The sequence below is a fragment of the Fistularia commersonii genome, chromosome 7 (genome assembly GCF_037954325.1).
Source record: "Fistularia commersonii isolate RoL2024-O1a breed Wild chromosome 7, RoL_Fcom_v1.0, whole genome shotgun sequence".
Lineage (NCBI taxonomy): Eukaryota > Metazoa > Chordata > Actinopteri > Syngnathiformes > Fistulariidae > Fistularia > Fistularia commersonii.
In genome coordinates this window covers 15,595,074-15,607,134 of record NC_141290.1, presented here as the reverse complement: position 1 = coordinate 15,607,134, position 12,061 = coordinate 15,595,074, and the positions used below count along the sequence as shown (strand labels likewise).

The window sequence follows — 12,061 nt, the reverse complement described above, 5'->3', positions numbered from 1 at the left end:
ATGACCTTAATTAATTTTCATGCCATGAGTGATTTCAGGAGCAGGTCTCCTGAGCCTGACTGATAATCTTTTTAGGGCCGATACCATCCTGATGCTTGAATCGCATTTTAGATACCACATATTCAAGCTATCATGGTGTGTACTATACAGAGATGAACAGTCTGAAGACCCGCTGTACTATATATCAGTTTATTAGCTGTCAGTTCTTAACAAACATCTGTTTTACATTGAAGAAACATCAGTTCCAGATCAGAATGGTTTTAGTTTTACGCAGTTTAAAGTTGAAAAGCCATCAATTTTGTCTCGGCAAGACATCATGTTGAATTTTATCCAATAGTTCATTTTAGAACAACACTTTTATCACTGTATGTATATAATCCAACATATGGTTGGCGTCCTCAGGGGTTGGAATCATCAAACTACGTAAAATCAAACAATGTCAAAACAGCAATTAATGTCCATCTGGGAGCCCGTAGATAAAAGAGATTTAGCAAACCGTTTGGATCTTCTACATTTGAAATGTTGATTTTTTTTTTTTAAATTTTTTATTTATTTGTTTTTTATATATACATATATTTTTTTTAAATACATATTCATCAGTAAAAAGGTAGATATTCACAGATAAAGTTGTCTGTCACGCTCTGCTTTTAACTGAAAAGTCTCCCTGCCGGTATGAGACTCGCCTTTGAGTGTCGCTGCCAGGCGAGAATGTTTGATCAAGAGTCTTTCAACACTGGCGGTCAGCAGGCAATGAAACTTTTGCTTCCTATACAGTGTTTGCATGCTTCACTTGATTACTTCTAAACAGCAGTGTTTCCCCCCGCTGACAGGTCAAAGCGTTCCCATGCCAAACATCATTATATAGATCCAGGTGTCCGGATTTCATGCCGGGGGTTGGACAAGTTTTTGTTGTTGAAAACCAAAAAGCTTTTGTTGTTAGTCTGAGGATTTGACTGATGCTTTTATCTGCTGGGGAATGAAAGATGCCACGGACACTTTGTTCCGATTAAGACTGATAAATCCTCCCTCTGTTTCTGTCTGCCATCTCGCGCTTTGATTTCTGTTTCCCTCTCTTTCCTCATATCACACCAGCTCCCTCTCCTTTCACAAAGACGTACATCTTCTTTCTCTCCTCAATTTCGTCCATCCCCTTCCTCCTCCTCCTCCTCCTCCTCCTCCTCCTCCTCCACATCCCCCACTTTTGTCTATCTAATTCTCTCTCCTCTCTGTGGGACGTCTCCAGCTCTGCTTCTGGTGCTGTTTGTGTCTTGCAGCATTTTTGGAACGTGCCTCAAATGTGGGTGTCTGAAAGACCTTCCCCCTGCTGTGAACGTGTATTCATATGAGTGCGCTGAGTGTGTGTGCGCGCACGTATGGAGCTTCTACCCACTGAAAGATGAAGGCCACATTGCCGTGTGTTGCAGATGTCGTCATGCATCTGCGATTCTGTTCTGGTGTCAGCCTTTATTCGTCGTACCTGTTATCAAATTGCAACTGAATCATTCATTGCTCGAGCACGCTCGCAGCCAGATGGACTTAACTTATGGCTCTTTGGTTTTAACAACCTTTTTACTTAAGTTAATTGACACCTAGAAGCCCCAAAACGCTGCAAATGCTGAGCGACAGTTCATTGATTGGTTAAATTATTCTTTTCAAGTTTTGCAAATGACTTGCGTTTATTCTATACGGAGATGTAAAAGTAACAGTTCGTGAGTCAAATATTTAAAACCTGTTGACAGATTGTTATGAATCTGGGTCAGGCAGAGCTGAATTTTACTGGTTACTCAATTTTCCAGACCGAAAATAATCACACAACTTTCCTTGTATTTTTAAAGTCTCCACTCCTGTCAAAGAAGTGCTCTTTCTGGTGCTGCATTCAGTCTCAATGTGTGGAGTGGTGTCAGAGTTTTGATACTTGAAGCCCGGTTTCTCTGTGCTTTCTGAATTGTGATTTATGACACCGTCAAATTTTGAAAGATAACCCTGGTTTCGGCTGACTCCTCCTGGAAATGTTTAAGTCCCCGATCATAGACATCGTCCACAGACTTTATAGTAGAGTTGGAAATACCTTGCATATTCATGAAGAAAAAAGATCTAAGTGTATTTTGAATATTGATATTCAGGACAGAGAATCCAAAGCACAAATAATATATATTATTTATAGTTTTTTTTTTGTCTATTCATATTCTCTTCTTTTCCTTTTGGTTACCTCCCTTAGGAGTCACCACAGCAAATCAACCTCCTCCATCCAACCCTATTCTCCCTATCCTTTTCTCTCACTCCAACTAACTTGATGTCCTCTTTCATGACAAAAATAAATCTTTTCTTTTGTCTTCCTCAAGGCCTCCCGCATGGCAGTTCCAACCTCAGCATCGTTCTACTAATATGTTGGCAGAAGACCGTGACCAAACAAGTCTCAATCTGACTTCCGTGACCTTATCACAAAGCACAAAACATGTGCTGTCCCTCTGATGGACTCATTCCTGATTCTATCTATCATTGTCACTCCCAAAGAGAACCTCAACATCTTCATCTCTGGTACCTCCGGCTCTGCTTCCTGTCTTTCCCTTGATGTCAGTGCCTCTAAACCATCACTTGTCTCACTGCTGTTTTGTACACCTTTCCTTTCATTTTGGCTTATACTCTTTTATCAAACATTACCCCTAAAACCTTTCTCCACACATTCCAACCTGTTTTAATGTGTTTCTCCACCTCTTTTCCAAATTCTCCATTGCGCCGAACTGTTGGCCCTCAGTACGTAAAATCCTCCACCTTCATTATCTCCAACTTTGTCTATTCACATTGAATATCAATATTGATCAGTAATGAATTTTCAGACGTACACTCAGTATTTCCATTGCAGAACTTAATAAACACTTACTGTGCATGGGTTCAGGGTGATATTTGTCTTGTGGGTCTCAATGTACTAACAATACTTTGGGGGGGGGGGGCTTTTGGGCAAAGTTTTTTTTCCCTGAATCAATGTACAGTTTCCCCAATGTATAGATTAATGTAAGCAGAGCAGCTTCATGTATATTGAATTACATATTCATTTTGATGGCGGCATTTTAATTAATTACACATGATGGAACTTTTTACACATTACACATGTGAGCGCGCGTGCGTACATATGCAATCATGGTGGAGACTGATCATAAACAAAATAAAATGCAAAAGCTCCTAGAAAAGCAGCAGGTGGTGATCTCAGCCAATTGTTGATGATATATCACTATATCTCCTCTGACCAACCCCACCAGCCATCTGCTGGTATGGTGACCTAAAAGTCGCAATGAGAGAGTGTCATCCATTTGACTTCTTGATTAGTAAGTGGTTAATGCCTCACCGGTTCTGCTAGGAACTGCTATAACCTGATTGTATCCTCTGATTGACTGGGGAGAGGAGCTTCTTGAAGGTGGTCCCCGCCAGACATGAAACATTGGCCTCTTCAGTCAGTTTCAGGAGTCTTTGTTCATTGGCCTTGCTGGTTGCAATGGGAGATAAACACGAACAGATGGCTCTGGGAGAGCACCTGTCACAGCAGGTGAAGCTAAAAGATGCAAATATATATATATATATATATTTTTTTTTTTTTTTTGGTCCATCATCTTCATCTCACCAAGAGATCTGGACTCACTCAAATATATTTTTGTAAGAAGAAGGTCAGCCATGCGTGAGGAGAGACTAACCAAGTGATCACAGATTGGAAAGAGGTCTCTGATCTCATCAGAGCTTAATCATCCCACTCTCAAATAGTGTCTCTATTGCAATTTCTTGCAAGATTACCTATCACGCTATACTTGTCTCTTTCTCATTTTAATTTATCTCTCCTCAGTAACTCTGTATTCTACACTATGATAATACAAGCTGCCGGCTCATGCCAATATCGTGTTTCCAATAAGATATATATATGCATTTCTAACTTTCTCTCCCTTGAGTCCCAAATATATACATTTCAATTTAATATTTTATGATATTCAATATTGCTTTTAAACTTTGCTGTATTCTTTCATGAACTTAACATTAGAGCCTCCAGATACTCACTTCCAGGGCGCTGACTTAGGTCAGAGTGAGGGATAGGGCTGATAAAATGTGCCATGTCCTTCTAAATTAATCTATTTGTTGTATATGACACAATGAGTATCCACTCCACTTTGCAGAAGGTGATCCAATTCTAAATGCATCTAAATAAACCTCCCTTAACCCAGGATGAGTTTTGGGGTGATCTCACATCATGGTAGTTGCCAACCTATTATTTCTGAGATATACCCTTTTCCTTGAACACAAACCTTTATTTTTGTATTCATTATTTTAAGATGGGGGAGGCTGTCCTAACATTCCTTATGAAAATCTCTAAAACTGCCTTGTTTAAAAATGGTCAATTTCTACTGTAGTTACACAAATTGTGTTCTCTACATACAAAATCAAAGCTGAAGGGACTGTTCAGAGATAAGACCCACTTTTTGACTGGCATATGTATGTTACAAACCTGATTCGAATCCTCTTGGATGGTTTAAATGTACTTGCCATGGGGATTGCTCTCAAACCGTTGCTTATTACTTAATAATTGAGATTGTATTACTTTAATTTTTAATTGTTTGATAAGACTTCATTTTTCAAATGCCAACTTTGAACAGGAGTTACCGTATTTTTCAGGTACTTTTCGAAGAAGGAAGGTGGGGGTGTATCTCTTCTCCTTGTTTGAAATAGCAGACACAGACAGGAATTCCCAGGGCATGGGGCCAGGACTATGTATTTTAAAGAATCCCCTATTTGTTTTTAATATGTGGTTCTTTTTTGTCAGAAAGTTCTGCTGCTTTGTCCATCAATGCCATAGTAATATTGGTTTTCACTTATTCCCCCGCATTATGGCAATTTTCTGAATCTAACAAAGTTGCTGTGTGGTCCCAAACCTAAGCAAGTATGGTAGGCTTTTTGATCAGAGCTGCATAAAAGTGCTGTCCATATTAAGAGGTAGTGGGAACCACTGTCTTAAAACCTAATGTTTATGTTCCTCCTCTTCACCCTGTTGAGACGTGAAGCAAAGGGAAGAAAAGGAGGCAGGATGTACTTTTTTTTAATTGTTTTTCAGTTCTGGAGACAGAAATATTTGCAGAAAGTAATAATTTTATAAGGGAAATGTAGAAGTAGTATCGTGCATTAGTGAGAATGCATACAGGAAGAGGAACCCAGTGCATTATGGGATGGCTATGGACACAGCATGATAAGAAGATGGTTTACCACCAGCCTGAGCCATTCCTAATAAGCTTTGTCAAAATTTGAAAGTCTACTCTATAATATAGAGAGGGTCTCCCCCTCAGGGTAGAAACTGATTAAGGTGTCACATATGTGGTTTATATAGTTAATCCTGAAAATCCTGCTCTAACTGAACATTGCTGTCTAATGTTGAGTTGTGGTTATGCCTGATGTGTGGAAGGTCATCCTAAAGAATGTTTTCGATGCTCCGCTTTCGTAGTTCCTTTGTGTCGGAGATTAATCTGTGCAATGAAAAGGGTCAGTAGCTACATGGTAACATGTTTTTTATAATTCTCAGTGTGATGTCATAAACACAACCCACTTGTAAGTGCCCCCTTACACTTTTAAATGATACATAAATGACCGTGTCAGTCAATTCTCTTTAAGATTGTGTTTGTTTTCATTTTCCGAAACCTTCAGTTTTTAGAAAAATTTGACTTTTGACTTTATGCAGTCCTTCTCACAGATTGAAAAAGAGCACAGAAAATGGAACCTCACGGTTGAAATTTATGGTTCTGAATTGATCAATGGCAGAGAAACCCCAAAAAGTATTCCGATAAGACCCACATTTGAATCATATGAATGTGATAAGTTGGGAAGAATTGCAGAAAAATCTGTATGTCAATATTTGATGTAACATAAAGCTTCATTACAATTCATGGCTAGCTGGTGTTTACATTTAGACACAACAGTAAGAATTTACCTCCTCATAAAATTATATAATTATTATGGCGAAGGCAATATTTAACCTGCCCAGCCAAGAATCATAACTACCGCACCACAAAGTAGCTGGCAATTTTGTAACAGTTAGCAAAGGGGTTTGGTTAAAAAAATTGACTATTTTCTAGTTGTTTAGTTCTTGTGGTCACTATCAAGGAATTGTGCTTTTCATATCCTGCAACATATGCTACATATCAGCAGGCTATGAAATAGTCAAGATGCAATTCATAAATAGCGGAGTCACTGGTCAAACATGTTTTGCTGCAGGTGGAAATTTCAAGATTTGCATTGCAAAATGGCTGAAGAAAATAACACTGACAGCTGTTGGTCTAATTAAACTATCCACTCTGTGGATTATCATTGTGTGTGTTGCTGTTCACTGGGTGATTTCATTTGAGAATGAAACTCGTCAGTTCCAGAACACTTGTTTGGCCTCCCATCGACTCTATAGCAGATGCTCACCCTGCTGTGCCCTAACTGCGACAAACGGCCACGTGCAGTACAAATTCTGGTAGGAGGCTTTGTGGTTTGTGGGAATTGTTTATCACACACAAGAGACTGTGCTTAAAACCTAGGATGCCACCTACGGTGCTCTACGATTGCCCCCATCCTGCCACTCTTCAAAGGACCACCTGTTAGCAGTGCATTAGAATCTGAGAGCAGATATCAAGTACAAAATTGCTGTTCGGAGGTTCTCTGCCCCATCAATAATCTCAACCTTCCACCTTTTAGCTTCAAATTCTTTTCAGACTTGATGAGTTTGACAAAGGGTACATTATATTTCTACACAATGATCACACTTCTTCTTAGATGATCTGTTTTTGTTTTTTTTTTTCAGTGAAGTCAGTAAAATGGAGCAAGCAAGATCAAACCATAACGTCCATTAAATTTCAATAATTACATTCTCTGATCAGGAAGAAATAAGTAAGCAATTATATGAAGTAAAGAGACAAAAATAGAGATTTTTTAATGGAAAATCAACATTTTATTCAAAAGGTCAAAACACTGACCTGTCAAATTTCTTTTATTTAAAAAAAATGTGAAAGGCTACTCAATGGATGCCCTTTCAAAATGGAAATTAAATGACTCCGCATCAGCTATGATTTTTATTTATTTTTTATTTATTTTTGTAATTAAATCTTTTCAGCTGCACAAACTTTTGGTTGCTAAACACTGGCAGCTCCTCATGTGTCAAACAGACCAATTGTAATCATGACTAAACACTTTGTGCATGACATGGTCGATCGCCCTCTCTGAGGTCGACAGATAAGTCTCACCTCAGCAGCCGGCCTCTTATTCCAGTTTGCAAACCGCACAGCTGGTCGAAGTCCCTGAGGCCAACCAGTGCAGTCTGCCTCTAAATTCCCCAGGGGGCCTGCCTGCACTAACACCGCAAATTTTCCCTGACATCCCCCAGCATCCTTTGCATTTAACACACACACACGCACACACACAGACTCGGTCTGGCTTTAGAAGCACCTAAACAACCCGCCATGAACCCAGGGGTGTGTGTTTTCAGCCTGGTGTGTGATGAAAGAGCAGAACCCTTATCAACCTCTACTACTCCATCTCAAAGACTTCAACACACAGGTAGACGCACACACATACACAAGTGCACAACCGCAGCTCAATACTTCTCCCTTATTGATTTTCTGCATCCCCAACCCCGCCATTTGTCTTTTAACACAAAGGAGTTTCTTGCCACAGCTCCATAATGACTTTGTGTGTCTGTGCCGATGGATTGTCTTAACCTATTAATGTGGAGAGGAAAAGAAACCCCATTGTGTTAAGAAAAAAGTTCCAACCTGTCATCTTAAGTGAAATGACAGGAGGATCTTTTTTTTTTTTTTTTTTTTTTTTTATGGCAATTTGTGCCGTGAAAACAAATGACAAAATTTGCCCGGTAGACAACTGTATAATTTCTTAGGGAATAGAGACAAATCAAGCTGCTGCCCATGCTAACCTTTTTTTCCACTGCTCATTTTCCAGTAATCTCTTAAGAAGCTGTAGCTGAAATCAGAGTATTGGGATATGGTCTCACAGTGAAGGATCATTGGAAACAAAGAGACTATGTTCGCCTTCAGAACACAGGACCCTTGGAAGCTCAGTTTACATTTCATGCTCCATTTTGGCGCCATGTAAGTCTGGAAATCATTGAATTCTGAGAGATTTGATGCTCTCTCACCCAAGGTTACAAATAATCCTTACTGGGAGAGCACTTAGTGTAGTCCCTTTGGCTGCCATGAACAGAGTTGCAGCAATTACATTGAAACGCGACTTGCTTTGACACAGCTTTTCTTGTCAGCATTAGGAAAGGATAGTCTTGACTCAACACCCCACAGAAAAGTGCCACCACGATTCTTTGGCTGAAACATTAAAATCAATGAAACCATTCTATCCCCCTTCCCCCCCAAACACAAACTATCAATATGGTTGACAAGGAAACACTTACCTAGTTCTCCAACACAATGATTCCAGCACACATTTGCAATGGTGACCATAGTTTTGATGGGGTTTCTTATACAGAATTAAATAACGTGTGATCTGGTAAATCCCTTTCACACAAATAGATGATAGTTAAAACAGTTTGTCCAAGAAGTCCATCTTTGCACATCTACTTTCGGCGGATGTTAAGCTGTACTGCAGTGCAATACTCTCACGTTATCTTGAATTTTGATTTCAGTTGTGTATAATCTGACATGCTGTATTAATCTTAATGTCAATGTATATTTTTGTATTGATTTGGGAACATCAGGTTACGTTATTTGACATATTCCCATTTAGCTATTTCCAGTAGTTGTTTATTCTTGGCTGGTCCGTATATGTATGACAGCAGCACAGCAAATTTTGATACATCAAGCTCATTTGTGTGTCTTGCATTTGGAAAAACTACAATAATCTATCATAAAGGATTAGTCCAAAACTGCTGAATGACCCCAAAATTTGAGAAAATATGCCACATGTGTTGAAAAGATGATCAACTTTTTCTTTTCTCTCTTTCTTGTTTTTATCAACGTTAAGTGTCCGTTTTCTTAAAGGACTTTGGGACTGATTCATGATATCATCTCTGAAGGAGTATCATGGGTCAAATTTTCTAAAAATCTAGTTTTGTCCTTTTTTTTTTTTTTTTTTTTTTAAATATGCAATTTCATATTTATTAATTATTTGTTAGCATGTATTTCCAAACAAAGGGGACGAATCTGTATCAGCTATTGAAGTCTTTTTTTTTTAATTTTTTTTTTAAGTGGAGGTGTTTTATCTTCTGACCACAGGAGATTGATCACAGAGGTCATATGGTTCATCAAAGGTCAGATTTTTCTTTAAAGCACTCTTAAAAACCTTTTGCGACTCGAGAGCTATTTTTGAAGATACAATAGACATTCTGTCCACTACGGCATGTTTGACTTTAAGATGAGATGTTAATTTGCTGACGTCCAGCATACTCCAAATTTCACAAAGTATGATTTATGATATTGATCCCTCTATTTTTAAAAGTTGCATCATCACTTAAAAGGTAAATGTGATCTAGTAGGAAAGGAACAGATTAACCTAAATTTCCATCCCTTTGCCTCCCTCATGGTTAACCCATAAAATAGTGGCCAATAAAACAATTACACAAGTTGGTAGTAATGACAAACAGTTTTTGGAAGTGTGTGTGATGTGTTGACAAGGGGTGGAAGCAGGGTCATGAAGGATGGATTCCATGTACTCTCGCCTGCATATATACCGCAGTCAATACTTTTTTTATTCATATAATGCATTTAAAAACAGTTGAACACATGTCTAGTGTTAGACAGTGCTTTGGTGTTTTTTTTTCCAGTGTATTATATGTAAAAAAAATGAAGCAGGACCTTCGTACATTCCATTTACAGTTTTTGGCAGCCTTTTACAAAAGGGTGCCAAATACTACAAAATATTGTATTTTTATATAATACTTTTGTAAAAATACAGAAACACTGTTTTCTCCAATGATTAGATCTTGAACACTGATTTTGCTACTTGCTCGGGACAAATTGGATGCACAGGAGGATATATGTTGACTTAATATCGAAACGTACCTGTGAGGGCCCAGGGGACCCCTGAATAGGTACTGATAGAGGATACATGCACAGGGGTATGTCATTTCAAGTCAGGCATGCAGGCAACTGTCTCTCAATCTCTTTTTGAGCTCAAGCCCTGATAAATGGGTTCGCTCAACAGGCTTGGAGATGGTTTGATATATCCTGTGTAGACACATCCTCACCGCAACCTTCCATGCCTGTCCTGGTTGCAAAGATTCCCTTCTGCTTCGGAAAATTGATATCTGAAGCTATCACTACCCACTTTTTTAGGGTAGTGATTTAAAGTAATTCTGTTCCACAGTTTCAATTATCTATTTTATACACAATATTTGAGGACAATTAAAAAGAACCTTCAGACAGTTTGTTGGTTCAAAAATTCTACTGTAAATTATGATAAAAAGGCTAATGTTATGAAAGGGTGTTTTCTTTCTAAATATTTGTTCTTGCTGGATTTAATTTCAGATTCCTAATGATATGATACAAAAAAGGTCTCTTTTAATAGTCTTGAGTTTAAGGTATCGTATCATTTTTAAGTAATGAAGTACTTCTTTTTTTTTAAACATTTTTAATATTTCTTAGGTTAGCCCTTACTGCTTTTTAAGTTATTTTCTCTTCAAATCCCACTTCAGTAAATCCCACTTCAACAAATCCCACTTCATGTTTCAATTCCACTTTTTTCATTGAAAAAACACAAATCAATTGAAATATTGTCCCAAGAACGGATAAGTTCTCTGGAATGTCTAGTTTGATGCTTTCCAATCTTACAGTTAAGTTTTTCAACTGATTTAGTTTTCTAAAAAATAGCTTTCAAACATGGCTCTTTTGTTGTACACTGATCTTTCACATGCAGGGTAGAGTTTTAAACTGTTAGATTCCAGCATGCATTTCATCTGAAGGGAGACAGATAAAATCCATCACTTAATTTCTGCTTCAGCCCATAGTGCTTGCAGAACTTTAGCTCCTAGTTTGTTTTTGTTTTTTTCTTGTTTTTTTTTTAACAGAATCCATTTCCAAGATTCACCAGAAAGTGAGAACATGTTCTTAACAGCGAAGAGACAGAGAATAGGATCTAATCAGCCTGATGTTGTTGGCTCTATGTTCATTTCAACAGTAGCCTATGAATATTATGTTATTTTGTGTCAATTTCTTGAATAGTAAGAGGGCACAGCCTCAGCTTCAACATTTCAATAAACTAATTGACCACCTTGATTTAAAAAAAAAAAAAATATATCTTTGAGATGCCACTGCCACTTGTTAAATCAATGGATTTCATTAAAACCACCACCAGCATAATGGTGGCCACCTGTCAGTCCCCCCCCCACCCCCCCCAAACCAATCTTTCGTTTTATGGCTGTGACATAACTAAATGGAAAAAGGTGAGGAGGGGAGCTACTTGCCCCTCATTGAATACCATATTGCGATTGGCTTGCATACAAATATAGAGGAAGAAGGTAGAAAACATGTAAAAACATTTCCCATAGTTTCTGTCCACAAACCTTGGTCAGTTGGCCTCGGTCTGGACTGTAGAAATTTCTCTTTCGGTATTCTATATTATTCTTTAGCTCTACCTGACACTTAGTTATTAGCTGGACAGCAGGACCTCATGCTTTACAGTGCTTGGATTTACTACATAATTAGAAGGATAAGATTTTGCAACAACATTATCAAGTCATTAAAAGTAAATTTCATAAAAAGATTATAAAAATAATTAAAGTTACATTTAATAGATGATGCATCTACACAACCTATCTCATGTGAAACACGTCGAACACCAATTGAAATTGATTTCACTGCACGCTAAAAATTTACAGTTCAAATTACAAGTTTTGCAATTTTTCGAAAATAAATATATTACATTTGATTATTATGTTAAACTAAATGAATGTTCTGAATTAAATTTATTGGACAGTGTTAAAGTCAACTGTTTTCTTGCCAAATAGTATTTAGAGTATTAAAAAAACAAGACAAATATATTTAGGCATTAGATTTTTGAATTTAATATATGACAGACGCTTCTGAGCCTCAGC

At 37.8% G+C, this 12,061-nt stretch overlaps 1 protein-coding gene across 2 annotated transcripts in view; it reads left to right on the top strand.

Annotated features, from left to right (window-relative positions):
• draxina (dorsal inhibitory axon guidance protein a) overlaps nt 1-12,061 on the top strand; it is a 28,735-nt gene that overhangs the window by 1,050 nt on the left and 15,624 nt on the right. The window contains exon 2 of one of the 2 annotated variants that reach the window (XM_086150010.1): nt 2,343-2,538. The exons of the other annotated variant lie outside the window; for it this stretch is intronic. Coding sequence (XP_086006136.1) covers nt 2,456-2,538 — 83 coding nt within the window. The 5' untranslated portion in view covers nt 2,343-2,455. The remainder of the gene's footprint in view (nt 1-2,342; nt 2,539-12,061) is intronic. 2 annotated transcript variants of the gene reach the window in all.